Source organism: Diabrotica undecimpunctata, chromosome 9, assembly GCF_040954645.1.
Source record: "Diabrotica undecimpunctata isolate CICGRU chromosome 9, icDiaUnde3, whole genome shotgun sequence".
Classification (NCBI taxonomy): Eukaryota; Metazoa; Arthropoda; class Insecta; order Coleoptera; family Chrysomelidae; genus Diabrotica; species Diabrotica undecimpunctata.
In genome coordinates, this window is record NC_092811.1 from 12,911,017 (window position 1) to 12,933,325 (window position 22,309).

General features: G+C 33.4%; 1 protein-coding gene across 1 annotated transcript; it reads left to right on the forward strand.

The window, feature by feature from the left end:
• The first annotated feature begins 7,380 nt into the window (after window positions 1-7,380).
• Window positions 7,381-15,157, forward strand: LOC140450202 (uncharacterized). The gene is made up of 3 exons (XM_072543674.1): window positions 7,381-7,505; window positions 12,132-12,224; window positions 14,828-15,157. The coding sequence occupies exons 1-3, from the start codon at window positions 7,463-7,465 to the stop codon at window positions 15,064-15,066; spliced, it is 375 nt and encodes a 124-aa protein (XP_072399775.1). The 5' UTR covers window positions 7,381-7,462; the 3' UTR covers window positions 15,067-15,157.
• The last annotated feature ends 7,152 nt before the right edge of the window (window positions 15,158-22,309 follow it).

Sequence of the window (22,309 nt, forward strand, 5' to 3'; positions counted from 1 at the left end):
AAAGTGTAATAAGTCAAACGTTACAAACGAATAAAATAATGCTGTACAATGGAAGAGCGCTGCAAGTCAAGGTTAAACTAGGCAACAATGCTATAAGTCAGATTTAAGTGCTCAATGCGCCTGTCCGTAGGGACAATTTACAACGGAAAATCACAGTCAGTGTTCAGCATTCATACAAGTTGTTTATTTAAGTATCAATATTATCATAATCACAGTTTGTTTTTTAACGTTTGGTAAGTTTGAACTATTGTTTATTAATATGGAAAGTGAGGACAGCGAAATTGAAGAGGCTTTACAGTCAAAAACTACAAGAAAACGAAAAAGTTTTGGGCGAATACGTGATGTAGCTAAAGCGCTAAAAGTGCAAACTCACGAAACAGGCGAGGACTGCCGTTGTAAACGTTACCAGTGTTTTGAAAATATAACGGTTGAACAAAGAAATACAATTATTCGTAATTTTAATTCTATGCTGAATTGGGACGAGCAAAGTATGTATTTGGGTGGTCTAATATCCATACTTCCTGTAACTCAAAGAAGGCCAAGAAAAGATGAAGAGAATTGCAACGTAAGAGATGGCTCTTTTTATTACAGAATTCGCCTTGCGGTAACTAATGATGAGGGGCATACATCACCTGCAAAAGACGTTCAGGTTTGTCAAAAAGCTTTTGTTGCTCTTCATGGCATATCCACGAGAAGATTACAAACTGTACAAAAAGCCCTAAAACATGGTACGACCGCCAAGGACAATAGAGGTAAACATGGCTCAAGACCCAATAAATTGTCTGAAGAAACTATGCAGTTAATTTTAAATCACATAAAATCATTCAAAGGACGCATGAGTCACTACAGCCTAAAAAAATCTAGCAGGAAGTACCTTCCAGAGGAACTTAACATTAAAAAGATGTACAAAATGTTCCTTGAGAAACATCCCAATAGAGCAGTGTGCTATGAAGTATATAGAAAAACATTCAACACACGCTTTAATATCGCCTTTGGGTATCCCAGAACCGACACTTGCAGCATTTGTGATGCTTCCAAAATAAAAATAAGGGAATGTAAAGATGAAAAATTAATTAATAAACTTAAAACAGGGCAGAAACTTCACTTGCTGAAAGCACAGACATTTTACAAACGAAAAACAAAAGCTAAACTACGAGCAAGGACCTCAAGAGAATATGAAGTCATAGCAATGGACTATAATAAAAACCTTCCAATGCCTAATATTACGAGTAACGACGTGTATTATAAAAGGCAGTTGTCTTTCTACTCCTTTAATATCCATCGACTTAGTGATAATGATGTTGTTATGTACTCGTACCCTGAGACAGTAGCTCGAAAGGGTGCCAATGAAGTTTGCTCATTTCTGTATGACTATGTGACAATCCAGCTTCCTCCTGAAGTTCGTAACTTAGTGATTTTCTGTGATTCGTGTGGAGGCCAAAATAAAAATTGGACGGTATTCCGGTTTCTACATTATTTAGTCCATAAAATAAACAGATTTGACTCTATTTCAGTGACCTTTCCTATAAGAGGTCACTCTTACATGGAGACGTAAAGATTTTGGTATCGTTAATCAAAAAAGTGCAGCAGAAACCCCAGAAGATTGGGAAGCAGTGTTACGATTGGCTCGTCAAAAACCTGTGCCTTATAAAGTAGAAGTGGTTGATAACTACTTGGTGCGTAGCTGGGACACTTTTCTTGCACCTATGTATGTTACAAAAGCACCTTTTAAAACTAGACCAATAAGAGAATTAAGCATTTCAAAGTAACATCCCAGACTAATTTATTTCAGAGACAGCTACAATGGAACAATGGTTTCGGCTGTCATTAACAAAAAAGTGACTGGTAGGGAACCACCGTATACTGGAAAAGAATTCGTTTTTCCTTCTCGATCCTATAATAAGTCACTGCCCATTCCAATGGCAAAATACAAAGATCTCCAAGTTTTAAAAAAATTTTGTTCAGAAAAAGGAAGAATGTATTTTGATCAGCTAACAAAAATTTGACTTATTTTTTATCTTAAGAATTTTACAATGTTATCGATTCATTTAACAGATAATATTAATGTTTTTAGCTTTAGTTAAGTTAAACAAGTCTAGTTCTGTTTATTTTTTTCTTTCGTTGAATTCATATTATATTATTTTGTCAATTACAGCGTTTTTGCCTTTTTCCTCCAGACCTTTGGTTGTTTTTTTTTTAATTTCTCTTGTTACCTACTGTACATGACAATTTCAATTTTATAATATCATACTCTGTATATATAAGTTGTCAAATACTCAATACAATAGTGTTTTAGCATGTTTATTTATGAATTATGAAGTTTTGAATCTAAAAATCGCGTTTTCCAAAAATTTTAAAAATTGACTTACAGCGTTTTTCCCCTGTAGTCTTCAATTATATTTACCAAACAAATGCGATTTAATGAATATAGGTAGTTAATAGTTATTTAACCAACAAGTGTATTAATAAGGGCGATTAACAATTGAGATATTTTAACGCGTGAGCGAAGCAAGCGCGTTAATGTTCGAGATTGTTAATCGCCATTTTAATTCACGAGTTCGTTACAAAACTTTTCCGTCGACCGTACTTTTCAGAAATAAAGATATCTTAGTTTAAATATTTATTTACATAACGATCAACAACAATTTTTTCAGCTTACATTGACTTTATTCAAAGTTTCCTTAGTGGTAGTTTTATTATAGTAAACAATATTCGAAATGGTGCAATTACTGAAATTATAGGACGATACTGATAAATGATTTTCTGCTGTATAGCATTTTGACAAATTTATATTTAAGTCTTCTTGGACCTCTGTAAATTCTGTGATAGAAGAAGTTAAATTCTGGTGGAGTTAAATTAAACTCTTCGTCAATATCCATCCTTTGATTTTTCAAATACACAGAATTTTAAACAATAAAGTAAATAATGACACACAATGACAGATGTTTGGTTGCCTACACCACAGGTCACTGCCAATCACAGAGCGCTTAATTAATTTATGCAAGCAATGCATGTTGTGTTGCCTATAATAAAATCGTTCATTAATAGAAAATCATTCATTAATAGGGGTCATTAATCAATGATTTTGAGGGTGTTAAAATTGATCATAAATGGACGGTCGACGAAAAATGTTTGTTAATAAATTTCTACACTACCTTAATTTACTAAAGGAACTAACAAGAATTTCCTGGACTAAAACTAGTACCCGTTTGAGTGGAGTATACGATCTTTAACAATAGTGTTAATTTTATTACAGAGTATGAAGAAAGGAGTTACTGAAGCAGAAGAGAGAATGGTAGGTGGATGTTATTGTTATCAGATGGTGTGATGTGCCTTAAAGGTCAATTTTAAATTGTTATGCCGATCAGAAGGAAGATCTAACGATTTTAAAGAGATAAATTATTGGTTTTGTAATAAGCTACGAATTGACTTTAGTAATTTTAGTTCGCAACAATGTTTGCAACCGGTATGTGAATATTACAGGGTAAATCTGAGTTACAGTAAAAGTTTATATCAATTATTGATATAATACAGATCACGACATTGTTTTATTGACCATACAACACAATGGCAATCGCTGTGACCTGTTACACGTTTCCAGCTCTATATTCATTTCACAGTAGGTACGAATTGTCGTAATTGTCACATTGACATTAAAAATTTCAAACAAAGTTCTAAAAGAATAAACATATAATTAATAAAATGCCTATTACGTTGTACACCGTCCAAGAAAAAGTGCAACTTGTAACATGGTACTTTCAGGGTCATTCGATAAGCGAAGTAATTTATTTATTTATTATTGCCTTCGAAAATAGATACCCACCAAGTGTTACAACAGTTAAAAATACCATTATACATTTTCAAACTTCGGGATGTGTAAACAGTTGTAAAAAGTGTCATGAAGGCAATGAACCACGTGTTAGACCTGTCGATGAGGGGCGTCAAAACAGGGATATTGATATTTGTGCTTTTGTGGAAGCTAGTAAAACCTGCAATAGTGTACAAATTGCTAGGGAAGTTAACGTAAATGCTGGAACTGTCCAGAGAGTTCTCAAAAGGAATGAGTATCACTGTTTTAAGACACAACCAACACTGTTTTAAGAACTGTTCCCGGAAGATAACTTTAGGCGGATGGAGTTTTGTGAAATTATGTTAGATAAACATAATGAAAGTGTACGCTTTTTAAAAAATATTTTATTTCCTAACGAATCTTCTCACTGTACTTTTCAATCAAATATATGATACCAGTGAAATTCCATCGGACTGGTTTAAATCGATCTTTATTCCTCTACCTAAGAAACCAAACGTTAAGAAATGTAGCGACTGTAGACTCATTAGTTTAATGAGCCATGCCGTTAAAATACTGTTGCATATTCTTCTAAATTGAATTAACAACAAGTGCGAAGAAATAATTAGTCAAGAGCAGTTCGGGTTCCGGAGATGCATTGGAACTAGAGAAGCACTATTTTCTATGCAAACACTCCTTCAACGATGTTGGGAGGTAAGAAAACCCGTATATATGTGCTTCATTGATTTTGAAAAGGCATTTGATCGCGTTCAGCATACCAGACTAATTACCGCCTTGCAGAGCATCCAACTATATGAGAAAGACATCAAACTTATTGCCAAACTTTACTGGAACCAAACAGCCATTATTAATACCAACAACAGAGAATCAAAGCCAATCAGTATTGAACGAGGCGTAAGACAAGGCTGTATACTATCTCCCACCCTCTTTAACGTGTATTCTGAGAATCTATTTAGGGAAGCTTTAAAAGATCAAAAAGGAATTATCATAGGAGGAGAAATAATTAACAATATACGGTACGCCGACGATACTGTGATTCTAGCTGAAAACATCGACGATCTGCAGGAGCTAATCAATAGAGTTGACATGGAATGCACAAATTGGGGACTGTCGATAAATATCGATAAAACTAAATACATGGTGACCAGTAAAGTGGATATCGGCGCAACCCAACTGATATTAAACCAACAACCGCTGCAGAGAGTTCAGAGATTCAAATACCTTGGATGTTGGATTACCCAAAATCTAGATCCATCCTTCGAAATTCGATGTGGAATTGAACAGGCAAGAAACTCATTTCAAAAATTCAAGCCTCTATTATCCAATAACTCATTAAATTTGGAAATCCGTGAAAAGTTTACAAGATGTTACGTGTGGTCTGTACTTTTGTATGGATATAAAACTTGGACTTTAAACGCCGATATCATGAATAAAATCGTTTATATAACGATTTGTGAATAAAATAAAAAGGCGTTTGAGATGTGGTTGTATCGAAGGATACTAAAAATTCCATGGACTAGCAGAACCAGAAACGAAGAAGTTCTTCGAAGAATGGGACATCAACCAACTCTATTAAATATTATTAAGAGGCGTAAACTAGAATATCTTGGACATATAATCAAAGGACCAAGATATGAGTTCCTTCGGCTAATTCTCAACGGTAAAATCGAAGGAAAGAAATGGATAGGACGGAAGAAACTCTCTTGGTTGAGGAATTTGCGGCAGTGGACAGGTTTGACAGCGGACCAATTGCTACACGTAGCGCAAGACCGAGATCAGTATAAAAATATTATAAGCATGGTAGTCGCCGACGTTCCGTAGGGATATGGCACTCTAAGAAGAAGAACGAATCTTCATTTTCATTACATAAAAAACACAATCCATCTGTTGCAAGGTATTATTCTCGGAAGAATAAGCACCGTGTTGCAGTGCGAACGCAGCATCCGCAAAAGTTAAATATTTGGACTAGGATGTTAGGCGACCATATTGTCGGTCCATTTTTTATCGATGGAAACCTAAACGGGCTAAAATATTTACAACTTTTACAGAATCAGATCATTCTGGCAATTCGACGCCTTCCCGTTAATTTTCAGGAGGTTTATTTCCAACAGGATGGGTGTTCGGCTCACAACTCTGGAGCAACTATTGACTTCCTCAATCAGATGTTTCCTGATCGACTGATAAGTACACGTGGTAGAATTAAATGCCCCGCTAGATCATGTGACTTAGCGCCTAACGATTTCTTTTTTTGGGGTTTTCTCAAAGAAAACATTTATAGACATCAGTTTGAAAGGAAAAACATAGTCGAATTAAGGACAAAAATACTTCATTTCTCTGCAAGCATTGCACCAGCTCTACTCCAAAATATGAGGAGAAATTTGTATGACAGATTTGGTTACTGTTTAGCACAAGGAGGTGGAATATTTGAGCCCTTAATTCAATAATCTAAATCATTAATAAATATACTCTAGAGATTGGATTGCAATAAATTTTTATTAAAGTTGGTAAAAGAGAATAGGCTACCGGTTTCACCCAAACAAGCCAGACAAACCTTTTTGCAAATATGTGTCGTTTAAAGTGTTGAACATATCTCTGGCTGTCCTTTTATCTTTTACGATCTGTATCACATTATCCGCTAAACATTGCACTATAAGATTCCTTGCTTTAGCATCATTCTTTTTTAAGGTGTCATCAATTATGTCTAGTTGCAAAATTTCTTGCAAATCATTTTGTTCCAACCTTAATTCCATGCGAAACTTCCAATTTGAAAAACCTGTTCCATCAAATTGTTTAAAATTTGCTACCTGTAGATTGACCGCCATTGCTCCCTTTGTTTTGATCAGGTTAACGTTTCCAGAGTTAAAAAATTCCAAGATCCAAATTCCTATTTACCATTCGAATCACAAACTGTTTCATTACTGGCACATAACTGGGCCCATAACCTGAAGTGATTACTGGATTCGAAGCAGTGAAACAAACAATATTTTACTATTTATTGAACTCTTTTAATAATAAGAATCTTGAGAGCCAACGGCCATTACAATAACAAACAAAATCAAGTAAACTCTACTGACTCATTCTATAGGTTCAATCTGACATGACAAAGTGGATATTCCTTTGTAATATAAAGAAAACACTGAACTCGACGTGGTATTAGTTTATGATGAATAAATATGTTGTTAAGTAATTTTTTTATTTTACTTTTTAATTAGATGGCTTTGGTAAAGACCAATTAGATAGACAATATACCAACTTTGGAAAAGCGTTTACGATTATATACCTGAAACGTACAAAATTAATCCAAAATAAGTCAATAAGTGATTAGTTCCATGTAGAATTTATTATGTGATAGTACCGTTACTTCATTTTTTTTCAACTAAACAATTATTTTACTTGTACCCATCAGATTCTTATCCTCTCAATTGATAGTGATTTCAGACGCAGACTAAAACTCAGAAAAACCAGACAACTGAGTATAACTTCGAAAAATCATGTACTATTGCAACATTTAAGCTAACGAAAACAATGAAAATATTAAATTTAAATATGCCCACGTACTACCTACATAATACATAATGTAATAAATTATATTATTATCGCCGGTCATATATACTGCAGTTTCTAATAAAAAATTCCGATTATTAAAGCGTTACGATGAAATTAATTTTGTGTTTCTCGTTACTTTTGATCAGTTTTGGTAAGTAAATTTTATTAGAACTAGAGCTTTATGTCCTTCTCAAAACCATCTTCGTGTTTAGATGCTGGAACAAGTTCTTCGAAGCTTAGTACGGTCCGTTTTCTGATGTGTCCCGTATAGGATAGTTTTTTGTTTAAATAAGGCGTCTTCGTTGTTTTTTACCCTTTATAATAAAGGATCCGTACAGATCGCTCACCGGCGACAGTAATGGCATAACTCAAAAGTGAACATTTTGAGGAAATTGAGTTTTAAATGTTTTTAATTTTAACACGTAAATTCGTATTTTATAGTTGAAATGGGCGATTTATATTGTTTAAATAATAAAATCTGTTATCTCGCTGAGATAATAGTTCTGTGGAAAATAATTAAAATTGTTATGTAGAAACAAAATAGGGAAAAGCTTTGTATCTTGGGACGGTTTTGAAACAAACATTTTTATTATTGCTTGGGACATTTTATAATTAGTCAAGTCGTCAGAGAGTTGACTCCTAAAAATCATACGAACAAGCTGAATTTGGACGAGAATATAATTTTGGGACTCCAAAAAAGATACAAAAAATCGATTTTCCAAGAATTTGTACGACGCAAAAAAAATATTTTAAATAAAAAATGTAGCTGAAATATTTTTAAACAAAAATGTTAATTAGCACTTTTTGCATAGAATGAACCGTTCTCTCAGAAACAAGACTTAAAGCAACCTAAACCAACTTAAATGCCAGTTACGCGCGCGGTAATCGCGGAAAATTCGATATCTTTTGATCCAAGTGTCCTATCAACAAAAATCAAGCTGAGTTTTAACGAAAAAGAGTGCAGCTTTCGTATGCTGTTTCCAAATTTTGCCGAGAATAAACTTAGTTTTTATAAAGGTGTTAAACAAATAAACGTGGCAGGACTTTTGCCATTTTTTATAATTCTCGTGAGATCAATAACGTTGATCACTTTCATTGACCAGTCGTAGTAAAATTTCCATTTTTAGAGATCAATCTTTAAAACCTATGACATGAAATTTTAATTTTAAGTTGCGACAAGTAGTATGAGGCATTTGAAATATGAATAAAAAACGCAGAATTTAATGTTTTACGTCACAGGAAATGCCTCCAAGAAGTTTGTTTATTTTGAAAAACGTACTAGTTTTATTAAAAAAAAGTTTTAAACATTTTAGATTGTTTGTTATGTGAAAGTTTAAATTCAGCGTTATTTAAGAATATTTTAAATGCCTTAAATTTGTTGCCAAAACTCAAAACTAAAATTCCACGCTATAAATTTTAAAGTTTAGGCTTTAGTAATCGAAACTTCATAGTGGCCAGTCAATGAAAAGTTAACTCCGCATGTGATGACAAACGGGTGAATCGAGTAGCTTAGGAGTCAGCGCGGTTTTCCATTCAGATCCTCTATGGATGTTGGCTACCACAATAGCCCATCGTATTTTATTAGCAGCTGTTCGAAATTGTCTGTGGTGGTCATACCTGTCCACTGTCTCAAATTCTTAAGCTAGGATATTCGGCGGCATGCTGGTGCTCTATTTCCATCTATTTTCATCATCATCATCTAACGGGGGTCCTACGGCGATTGCCGCTTCCCGCATTTCAGCCTCCATCTTTTCCTATCTCTCCAATCTCCCTCTTCTAAGCCTCTAGATTGCATTGTTTTTGTAATTTCTCTTCTCCAAGAGTTTGGTGGTCTTCCCCTTTTCCTTCTTTCTGGCGGAACATACATTAAGGCTTTCTTTGGCCACCTCTCCTCCTCCATTCTCATCACGTGACCATACCATTGTAATTGCCTTCCTTGTATTCTATCTGAAAGAGTATCTCTAATTCCTGTACGGTTTCGTATTTCCTCATTCCTGATTCTTTCCATTCTCGATACTCGACATGACCTTCTAAGATAATCCATTTCCACAACGTCTACTTTATCTCGTTCATTCTTTGTAATCGTCCAACATTCGGCACCATATGTGGTAATTGGTTTTACAATTGCTCTGTATACGCGAAGTTTGGTATGCATCTTTATTTTATTAGACCTCAGTAATGAATTCAGTATTCGGATGCATTTTTCTTCTATTTTCCCTTTTAATATCAATAGTATGATTCTGTATTTATTTTGATTTGATTTGATTTGATTTTGATGTCCGAAGTATGCTAACTTTCTTTATTTAATGGATTTCAAGACTTCAGGTTCTTTTTGTAAACGTTGCATTACTGCGTCGTTAGTTATATGATGTACGTATGATATTCTGAGCATGCGACGATAGCACCACATCTCGAAAGACTGCAACCGTCTGCAAGACGCAACAGTGAGTGTCCATGCACCTGCTCCATTCATAAGAACAGAAAACACATAACAATTAAGGATTTTGAGTCGGAGGCGTAAGTTCAAGGTTAAATTGCAGAGAACTTTCTTCATCCTTGCTTTTTCGATTATACATACATTTAATCTCGTATGAGTGATCCCAGCTATATGTGATGTTGCATCCTAGGTATGTTATTTTTTTTTTGTTCTATCCAATACCTCATTGTCTGCCACAAACTTTGCATCTGTATCTTGGTTTTTGCTTAGGATCATAATTTTCGTCTTCTTATTGTTAAGTTTCATTCCATATTTTCTACCGATGTTAACTACTTGATCTATTAGTCTTTGTAATCCTTCAGCAGTATCCGCAACAAGGACAGTGTCGTCTGCATATCTTAGATTATTTATTACTTTACCGTTAACAATCACGCCATCAGCCGTTTCTCTCAAAGCTTCTCGAAATAGATGTTCAGAGTACGCATTAAACAGCAAAGGCGAGAGTATGCAACCTTGTCGTACTCCTCTTTGTATTGGGACTTCATCGGATAATTGATTGTCTACTCGAATCTTGGCTACTTGTTTCCTATAGAGATTGGCTATCATTATTATATCCTTGTCATCGATGTTTGCGATTCGCAAAGTTTCAATAAGCCTCTCATGCTGTACTTTATCAAATGCCTTTTCGAAGTCAATGAAACAGGCAAAGACATCTGTATTAATATATTTTGCTCGTTGTATCAATAATTGTATGCTAAAAAGTGCTTCTCTTGTGCCAAGACCGCTGCGAAATCCAAATTGTACATCAGCAATACCCTCCTTAAGAATATTTTGAGTAAGTGGTTCATGAGGCTAATGATTCGGTGTTTTTCACATTTCTTAGTATTTGCTTTTTTTGGCAGTGGTATAAATATGGACATGTAATTTTATTTCTTTAAGTACCTTTTTGTGGTGTTCCTTGTATTTTTCTGCGTCTTTATTCTTAAACTCTCTTCTTTGCTTTTTTTGATTCATTAGAAAAGTTATTCATTCTATTAGGAGTGGCTTTAAGTAACTCTACAGCTATATTGCCAGGCCCTAGAGATCGCCAGTTTTTCATTTTAATTAACGCAGTACGGACCTCGTTGTTAGTAGTATTAATGTTACTATTTGTTTGTCTCTCCATACTGTATTCCTTTCCCATATATTCCAAACTGGACTCTTAAAGTAAATTTTTATAGTGATTTTCCCACTTTTCTATAGGAATTAAGTTGCTTAAGGAGTAATGGGGGTTTTTCATTAGATTAGTGATAGTTCTCCAGGCTTCCGTAGTCTGAAAACCACCAATTAAATTTTTAACTTGGACACATTTTTGTTCCCAGAAATTGTTTTTTGCTTCTTTTATTTGATTGGGTACTTCTTCTTTTTTTCTTTGATATATTACTCTATTGCTAGATGTTTTATTTGTTAGTTTGTTATATTGATATATTTTGTTTTTTCTTGTATAATTTTTTTAACCACTCTTTAACCACCTTTTTTTCCAGAACTCATTGTATTCATTCTAGCATAAATATATCACAATCTTCTTCGTCAGACAAAAAAGTCATTTCTTTATTTTTAGAACTAGAGGTCTCTATAATGTTGTCTTTGTTTTTCCTTTTGGGAGTTTTTTGTTCTTCTTTTTATCTTTGCTATCTTCAATCTCCTTTTTTTTTCAGCGTGTCTGTCAGTATGCTGCATCTTCCAGATTGTCTTTCTCTTGTGGTCTTCTTTATCATCTGAGCTTTTGGAAACGAGCAAATCATTTCGGGTGTCGTGATTTTAGATGTTTGTTTTGATGTTGACTGGATCTGTAGGTCACAAGTAGACGATGATGAAGGCTGGGCTAAAGGTTCACTCCCTTCAAAATTATTGATAAAATATAACATACTTAACTTTATTTCTTGGTTGGTTTATTTTTCTGAACCAATTCACGATCCGCTACATTGGATGAAAAAATCTCATTTTCATTAAAACTATTTCTTTTAAATGGAAATATTCTTGCCACCAGAAAACCTTTCTCAATATTTTCTTTTGTAAATGCTTTGTTGTAAGTACTGCCAATTAATTCGGCGACGTCGTATATATGGATAGGTTTTCCAGGATTAGATAGATTAGATTAGAAAAAAGGATAAAAATCTTCAAATCTAAAGTTGTCAACCAAGTTTTAATCGTGATCAAATTTTGATAGACTTTGATAAGCTTTACAAAGTGGAGGTGAATTTTTGTACTTTCAGCATGTATATTTTTTAAGCATTTTTATTATGAAGATTGTTTAAATATAAGTAAATATAAAATTAATTTTGTACTTAAACTGTTTAGGTTTTGTCAGATGCCTAATTTCTGAATACAGAATAGGGCATTTACTACGGTATTGCATAGTGGTGTCCACTCCTGAAAAACTTGCATGTGATGGTAAGTAAGCTTTATTAACTACCATATTTATATAAATTGCAACGCTATTGTAGATAGCTAATGTTAACTGCCTGTCAAGAGGTAAATTAGTGTCTGTTTTATGTGACAAATGAAAAATTTGGTAACAAATGTAAAAATTAATAATTTTCAAACAGACGATATCCTAAATAATCTTTGATATATATTTATCTGAAGACTTAATAAAAAAAGCACAAAACATATGAAGAAAAAATCAAAAATGAATCCCACAGGTAAATCTAAAATACTAGATGTATCCAAGCAAATAATCAAGGATCATTATATCAATAAACCACAAAGCTTCTTTACTCCACCAGATAATGTCATAGTTAGATTATCAGTCTCATAGACAAGGCGTTCTCAGTTCTTGAGAACGCCTTGTCAAGTAGTAACCTCACAATAGAAGCCTAGCAAATTATTTCTGACATTAATTCACTTTTATCTGACATATATACAATTTATCACTAAAAAATAAGTTCACAAGAATATCAAGAAGCTCAAACAGGAATAACTCTCCGAATTAGACGATACAGATAGTCTAGTATCACAAACATCTATTGATACTTCTGACGATGATGACACAATCGAACATTCACAACATTCTAAAAAATACTTCTTCTTCTTCTTATAGTGCCGTGCACCTACAGTACGTTGGCGAATTATCTTAAGCCCAGACGTCTGTCTTTTGCGACATGCAAAATATCTCCAGTGTTATTTATGCCTGTCCACTTCTTTTTGTTCCGTAGCCACGACATTTGTTTGCGACCTACTCCTCTCTTTCATTCAATCTTTCCCTGGATGATTAGTTGAGGAATTGTGTATTTTTTTCCTCTCAGAATATGGCCGAGGTATCCAGTTTTTCGTGCCTTGATCAAATTGAGTAGTTTTCTCTCAGTATTTGCCTTTCTTAAGACTTCCTCGTTTCTCACCCTATCTGTCCATGGTATGCGGAACATTCTTCGCAACGTCCACATTTCGAAGGCCTCCAACTTAATGGAAGGTACTCTTAACGTCCATGTTTCCATGCCGTATAGCAATATGGACCATACATAGCATTTAAACATCCTGTAGCGGAGATTGAAGGAAAGATTGCGGTTACATAGTAGCGGTTTAAATTTGATAAAAGCTTGTCTTGCTTGTTCGGTACGGCATTTTATTTCTTGTTGAGGTTTCCATTGGTCATTCATCATCATTCCCAAGTATTTAAATGTTTTCACTTGATTGATTGGAGCATTATCTACTTGCAGTTGTATTCTTAAAAGTGCGTTTTTCCTTATTACCATGCATTTAGTTTTTTCAGCATTTATCTTAAAGCCATATATTTTTCCTACGGTGTTTATTTTATTTAACATCAACTGCATATCATGTTCGTTGTCTGTTATTATCGCCGTGTCGTCGGCGTAACGAATGTTATTTATCGGGAACCCGTTTACCTTTATTCTACACTCAGAGAATTCCAGTGCCTCTGCAAAAATGTTCTCCACATTTCCATTTGATATTTTCCTCCTATTCTAACTTGTGCAAAAGAGTTACTTACACACATTTGTGTTACCGCAGCTAGTTTCTTGGGTACGCTGAGCTCGATCATTTCCTTCCATAATGTTGCACGATTAATTGAATCATAAGCCTGTTTGAAGTCTATAAAAATCTGATGCACGTCGTGATTATATTGTGCTCCAACCTCCAAGCATTAAAATGCTTATGTAATAAAACTAAAGTCAAGAACACTGCAATATGTACAGATTCGATGTCCTCAATTGACTCGATTAAAAATATATATTGCGAACATTCATTAGTTCATGCCATAAATAAAGCAACAAACTGTCTCACTTCTTCTGAAACAAACATAACATTAATCTGGATTTTTTCACATGTTGGTATTTAAGGTAATGAGACTGCTGATACTGTTGCAAAGGAAGCAATTACAACCAAATCAGACATCAAATTCGTTCAACTAGCTCTAAAAACGGAGCTAAAACCACTTTTCAGGTCTTAAATCAAAAAGTCCTGGCAAAACAATGGAAGAATTCAATCTCGAAACTACACAAAATACAAACTACCATCAAAACCTTTCAGCTACCTCACTTAAGTAGAAGAGACAAATGAATCGTTTGCAGGCTAAGAATTGGTTACGGCTGAAACATGGACACCTGATGGCTTCGGAATAATCACCTGTCTGTGAAAAGTGTAGTGAATCATTAACTGGTCAACATATTCTTACACAGTATATTAACTACGACCAAGAACAAAGAAAAATACTGTATACAATCTGACAAATCTGATCATCAGCTAATTAGAACTTGTTTACAATGTACTAGATTTCCTTGGATAAACGAATTTGTATTACAAAATTTAATGTTTTCTTTTTTGTACTTTCTTCTTTATTCTCTTATTGTAAATTATAATGTAATGTAAAAGGTATAGTAAAAAAATGACCCTCAATAAAATAATCTCAATAACCTTGTAATTGATACACAATAAACTAATTAAAAAAAATTGATACGTTTTCTACGGCAGTAAATTCTGTATAAAATTATAAACCATATTTTTACTTTCCATTATTCTTATCAACATTTTTATTATAGGACTAGTTTCTGTACTTGACAAAAACAAAGATGGCCATATTACGAACGCCGAATTAAAATCCTTCGTTTTGGAAAATATACCAACCGCTGATCAGGAGGAATTTTTACACAGATTAAGACTAATTATATTTCACAAAGATGAGCAATACGACGAAAGTCTTGACCTACAGTCTGTATCCCGTTCAGAGGCTAGGAGTAAACTTATGAGAAGGCCACATTTGAGAGATTCATTTAAGTAATATGTGAGTTTAATAAATGTTTTAAGTGTATTTTATTTACCTTTTTATCGTTCTTGTAAAGTATGCATAAATATACAGCGTGTTGCAAAAATACTTTTTATATAAGTGATGGTGATGAAGTGATGATCTATTACCAATCAAACAGAGAATCAAACAGCTATTTCATTTAAAAATAAATCAATAGAAAACAACATAGTGTTTCCAAAAGCAAACAAAGGTAGGTAACACTACTATTGCTATAGATAAAATAGAATATAATAACAAAACAATAGAATTTTTAAACAATCAAAATATTGAAACAATAAACAAAGATTCGACGGAAAAGTATCCAAAACAACTTAAAGTGGAGTTAGAAAATTCAAAATCGATTATAATTCAATAGAACAGAAATATCTCAATATTATGAAGTCACATTCTTCTAAAGTATACTCTTTTATTAAACTACACAAACCTAATCACCCAATAAGACCTGTAATTTCATTTGATACAGCTCCGTCATATAAACTTAAAAAAAACTGTTAGAGATTATTTCAGAACACATTAAATTTTCACCTAAATTTTCCGTAAACATACAATAGAAAAGACTGAACGACTGTCTTCCGTATGTCTAATATAATTTTGCCATTGTTCTGCCTTTATTTGTTCTAGCGATTCTTTCCATAAACTAAGAACGCTAGCGTCATCTGTTGTTTTGGATGCATGTTGTAACGACTATTTTGCTTACCACAGGATAAGAATATGGGGGACAAGATTGGGCAAACAAAATAATCGGAACTAGTGCGTACGACACTCAGTTGGTTGTTGGAGAGCTGGGTCGTGGATAAGTTGAAGATATGGGGGTTGGATTGGGGCAACTACAAATGAAAGAAAAAAAGGGGTACTTATACAAATCTCTTGGGGCAAAGAGAATAAAAATAAACCGGAAACACCTCAAGAAATTTAATATAGGGAGCCACTTGAGGTGCCTAATTATACCTATTACAACCACTAGTTGTAACTAGGGAAATAATTATGGAACATCAAAAATATAGAAAAAAAATATCTTTTTCAAATAAAACTCAAAATAGATCAGAGAAAAAATTTAATCGTTTATTTTTGTCTTAAACAAACATTTATCAAAATTACAGATTTTACAAGAACATATTATACAACATAATCCAAATTAATAAAACTTACATGTTCTTCGTTTACATAAGAGATTGCTACAAAAATTTTAAATGGTTTCTAGGTTATAATATGGCCAATTTAGATTATCAAAATTTTATGGATATCCTTTTTATGAAAAATATTATTGAATTTAATCTTACATATGGAATATCTTTTATATAAAATAATCAAATTAAAATTGTCTTATAACAACAATGGATTAAAGCGAAATGTCATATGTCAACATAACAACTTAGGACAGAATAAAATATGGCATTTTTTAGTTACGACAAAAATAATATAAAACTTTAATTATTACAAATTCTTTTATTTTAATGAAATAAAGACAATTTACCCATATTATATGGGTAAATTGTTGATGCATAGTGGAATATAAATATTCCCAGCACGCTCTGAATGGCTTGATTAAGCTTGGGTATACAATTTACTTTAATTGCTATCGACACATTTAACTTCATATTTCCTCACTAGAGGTCTCTAGTAGCATACTTTGGTAATTGTTTTTCCTATAATTGCCAGAGTAGTCGGTGCGTTTTGATTTAGTTTGAGTCTTCTTACAAACTCTCTCTGATGACGGGTAGACCCAGAAACACGTGTTAGGGAGTGGTCATGGTACAATGAATACACAAGGTATGATACATAATGTTCCAAAATCAGTTCGCTTTCGCGCATGACGTAGTCAAGATCGCTTATTCCCGGAACATTTGAATGTAGTTGTATAGGAAAGACTTTTAATTTCAAGTTTTTTTTATATAATTTGGCTAATTTAATTATAGTAATTATAAAGAGATGATAAAATTATGTTATTATAATATTTATCTTTATAAAACATATATATCCTTTATAAGACAAGTTTTAATTATCTTTTATTACACGTAGGTACAGGTTAATTAACTTATACTCCAGAGTTCGATATTTCAGATGTTTAAAAAGATACAGAAAAGTGGTAATGGAGGTACACAAAATTTGTACGTATATATACCTACTGAACTAAACACAAAATCAAAATAAATAATGATAAAGTCAACTTTATTTAGATCGGATGAGCTAGCTGGCCATCGAATATGAGTGTAGTGAGGGCACACAATATTGCACAACATTTAAAATGACATTTTTGTAATATTCACACATAAAATTATCTTGGTATTGTTTATAATAATGATAACATTGTATATTTTAATAATGATAACATAATTTAACAAAGAAAACTATGTTATTTTGGAAGATGCTAAATTGATTTCCTCCGAAACAGTTCTTATTGCAAATTGCATAGCAGGCTGAGGCTAGTTTCTTACTTAACAAATCAATATAAAAAAACCATTTAAGGTTTCATAACTAATAATTAATAAAAATAAAGATTTAGACTTTAGATATAGACGTCGTTGACCTAGAAGTAGTAAGAAGCTGCTCAACATACTTTTTGGACTCTCTGTGTTCGCCTCCTTGTACGCGTTTCTTTTGGTTGGTTAAAAGGGTAGCCGATGTTAATTTAGGCAAATAAAGGCTAGGTACTGCCTCAGGTTTGAGTTTTAGACCCCTTTTAGAAACTTAATTTAAAAGTTCCTGTTGTAGATTTCTTTGGTAATCTTCAGTTTTAAAATGAGTATAACAAATTCTTGCAGTATTACAATTAAAATTATCCTATCTACAAGATATAATCCACAGTTTTCTGGTCACGCTATCTTTAGGAAATGTATGAAACCTAAAGATCTTATCTTCATTGTCACTATTGCAACAAGCAATTGCACAGCGTACTTTGAAAAAGGTACAAAACCAGATATACAATGGCAAATAAAAACTTTCAGTTTTACAAAAAAATACTATACAGTATAAATAAATAGTAACTAAACACCATTTGTATAAAGACACATATTATATAAGCATATATCTAAATTATTTTTCTATTATAAAATAGATGACTCAGTCAGTATTAAGATACTTTAAAATATATTTATTATCTCATAACTTGCAATTTGCAATAGTCACCATTGATAACCGATATTATTGTTGAACTTTTGTTTTTATACAAGCTTTCTGTCTTGCCGGTGTAAAGTCGTCTGAAGTCGATATTTATTGTGTTTTGCGTTTGAACTAATTTGTGTCTTATTTTCATATTATTATATTGTTTGATAAGTAAATTTTGCATATAATAATCGGTAGGTTATAGTAATGTGTATATTTTTTATTTTACTAAATTTCATTATAACTCATCTAAAATACCATATTGAATTCTAAAACAGATTTTTCTCTATTGTACTCTATTTTGTTTTTATTTTAGTAAAACTGCTTGGAAGTGAGTGACAGTGAATCAGAATAAGCAAATCTACTACTATTTACCTATTCACAGTATTTCCTCTGCAGAAAATTTTTAAATTTCAAGGGATTTGCATACAAAAAGAGTACTTATATTATTAGTATATGTATGAAAACAAAAATAAATATTTCGCCTAAATCTCTAGGAGAAGTAAAGGTTTTACGCTACTGAAAATATATTTTTTATTCAATTATAACCAAAACAAAACATTTAAAAAAAATTAGATCCCTTTTTAACCATAATTTCAAAATTAATGTGTACGTTAAGCTGTAATAATGGGTTCGAGGTGGTTCAGGCCATCTTAACTACGTCACACTCCTGGGCCAGCTGTCAAATGTCATGCGCAATATTATACCTTGTGTATTCATTGTACCATGGGGAGTGGTAAGAGACTTGAATTAAATCGAAACGTAACCGTCTTCGTATATATATATATATATATATATATATATATATATATATATATATATATTATATATATATATATATATATATATATATATATATATAAATGTAGTAAGCAACTTGGACAGTCCATAGCAAAGCAGTTGTCGCATTAAGTAGATAGCTGCTCAAAAGTTTGCTGTGGAACTCTGAGTAACTCATCATCTTGATATATTTATATTATTTTTGATGACTTTGTGACACTGATTTTTGTTGATAAGTGGTTGATGTTTTCTGACGTATGGCTTAGAGAGAAATGTTAAGTTCTTTCATGAGTTTTAGGTTAAAACGCATTAGCGCCTATTTTGTTTTAGCTGATTTGGTATTTCTTGTGTTTCTTTTATCAAATTGTTATCTAATTATTATCTATAGTTTATCTATTTTTAATCTGTACTTTATCATCTATATCCTTACTCTCCCCAATGAATTTCCTGAGTTCCTGACCAACAACGTGGTCTTCGTTACGTCTTGGTAAACGATCAGCTTTTTATTCTTCAACTTTTATTAGCTTTTTCGTTACAATATTATAGCAAAGACGACATGATTATTGTGGTCAAGTAAATTAACAATCTAAAGCCATCAAAATGTCAGAAGGAAAAGGGTGACATTTCATACAGTCCATTTTAGATAATTAAAAGCGTTTTAAAAGCCTAAAATTTTCATTCTAAATAAAAACCAAACACGCAATCCGTCTCTCTAGTTCAAAACTAGCCGATTCATGCCGTCGAAACATTTTTCAGAAAGTGTTTTTGCCATTTTGTGTAAACTAATGTAATTTATTTGTTGGTGCATATCTCAAAAAGTCGAAACACATAAATTCTTTACTTTTAATTATTCAAAAGGTTCAATTTTAGTGCACGCAACTTGAAAAATATAATTACTCGCCGGTGAAATTTTATTTCTAATCATGCAAACTTTACCAAATTAAATTAGCATAGGAAAATATCGAGTTTAATAAAGGTATGGGGTTATTTGAGAAAAAGAAAATATGGAAGTGGATTCAATTTTTGGATGAGTACAAAAGTATATACGATTTTCATAATGTTTTCTTTTACTTCTCTTATGTTGATTTTTAAATTTCTTTTACAATGGAAAACTTCGTCCAACTACGTTGCTTTAAAAATTCAGTTAAAAAGAACTGAGAACAACTGAACAAAACCGAAAATTACTACCTGCTAGGAATGATGTCAAATATCTGGGTATCATCATAGAATTGTGGAAACATATACGGTCCAAATTATATATTGCTCAAACAAGAACTCAGATAAGACTGCAAAGGAAGATCTTAACAGAAAGTTAACGAATGTCAACTCAGAAATACTCCCTCACATAGAATCTTTCGAAATAAAATAGGCTATGGCAGAACTAAAGAACAATAAGGCTTAGGGTTCAGATGAAATCTTCTTCTTAAAGTGCCTATCCGTTCCGGATGTTGGCGATCATTACGGCTATCTTTACTTTGTTTATTGCAGCGCGGAACAGTTCAGTGGTAGTCGTGTTATACCACTTTCGTAAATTTTGAAGCCAGGAAATGCGTCTTCTTCCCGGTCCTCTCTTACCATTTACCTTCCCTTGGAGAATCAGCTGGAGAAGGCCGTAACGTTCTTGATTTCCCATTACATGTCCTAGATATTCCAACTTTTTAGTTTTGACGGTCATGAGAATTTCACATTCTTTCCCCATTCTACGCAGGACCTCCACATTAGTAACTCTGTCAACCCAGGATATACGTAAGATGCGCCTGTAACACAACATTTCGAAAGCTTCGAGCCGATTCATAGATGCAACAGTTAGTGTCCACGCTTCCATTCCGTAGAGCAGAACTGTGAATATGTAGCAGTTCAATAGACGGCATTTTGTTTTTGTTTTGATGGAATTCATTCAGATGGAATAGTTGTAGAAATGTTAAAGGAGGAAAGTGAAATTATTCTCGAGGAATTGAAAAATTTTTTCAACGAATGTCTTTACAGAGGAGAAGTCCCAGATGATTGGAATGAAAGTTTGACAATACTTCTCTTCAAAAAAGGAGACAGAAGAGATCTGAAGAAATATAGGCCAATCTCCCTGATGTCCCAAATGTACAAGCTGTTTATGACAGTAATAACTAACAGAATAACGTTGAAGCTAGATAGCTATCAACCGGTAAAGCAGGCAGAATTCCGAAAAGGTTACAGTACAGCGGATCATATTCTTACAGTCAGAACGATAAGGCTGTCACCATTGTAGAAGACGTCTGTCTCAATATCCTTATCAAGGCCTCTACAATTCTTAGGGGATACTTATCCCTGCGAGCGGGGCAAGGCTTACTGGCTCCACTAGTCTGAACTGACTGGTTTCGCCCTCGCGGATTTACAAGAGGGTAGAGAAATTTTTGGAAGGAAGGGAATTAAGGACTTCTCGGTCTCAGGTCCTGCAAAGAGTGAGAGGCTATGGGCTTACGTTAGAAGCCGGAGCACTGCATAGCGAAATGTGTATCTCTTCTAGTCTCGACCTGTAACGGCTAGGAATAACAAAACAAATTTCGAGTTTACAATGTATTGACTAGACTGTACACTACAAAATATCAGTTATGACCTAAAATGTTCGATCAGGCGCGAAGGGAGACGAGACGAGACAAGCAAGGAATTAAAGGTCAGACAATTTCCGTGCTATTAGATATACGTGGGGTTAGTATATAGAGATCTTAGTTACCTCTGCGTATCTAGGCTCTAGCTAGGGAATACGCCTCCAGTCTACCGGGATTTGAGATTTCGTACCTTCGAATCTCCAGTTGCTGACACTTTATACGTCACACTACCCCGTCGAGTTAAATAACGCGTCCACTGTCTGCGTACCTTCCGATCTCCACACTATGGCGTGGAGCTGCTGCGTGACCACTTACCACTAACGCCGCTCTCGCGTGGGGCCCTCAGGCGCCGCGCTACTACTGTCCTCTCTGACCCACTTCATTCCGTTTTTATGTATCGCCAACTTCTACCTTAGATTCTTTGTCACGTATTCCATGTGTTAAACTGGATCACGCTATGTAAAAGTTCTTAGTCAGCTCAATTCTTCTCACTTGTTTAACAATTCGTACCTTGTATTAATTTCCAACAAGGTCTAAGTGTCGTAATTTTTTAAACATTCAGGCTTGTGTTAAACTGGGTCAATTGTTTTGTTTTTAATTTGAAATGTATACGTTAAACTGTGTCGAATTTATTCTTTATTAATTTGGAATATATAGTAATTACTTGAATAATTATTACTCTTTACTAGGCTAATTGTCCCTTAATTTTTCCTTCTTTATTTCCTTGCTGTTTACATTACAATACCAATCAA

What these genes read in the sequence shown, in the direction of transcription:
- LOC140450202 (XM_072543674.1), top strand. Translation starts at nt 7,463, where the DNA reads ATGAAATTAATTTTGTGTTTCTCGTTACTTTTGATCAGTTTTG. An exon ending in GTTACTTTTGATCAGTTTTG is followed by an intron (nt 7,506 to 12,131) that starts GTAAGTAAATTT and finishes TAAACTGTTTAG; the next exon opens with GTTTTGTCAGATGCCTAATT. An exon ending in TGAAAAACTTGCATGTGATG is followed by an intron (nt 12,225 to 14,827) that starts GTAAGTAAGCTT and finishes TTTTTATTATAG; the next exon opens with GACTAGTTTCTGTACTTGAC.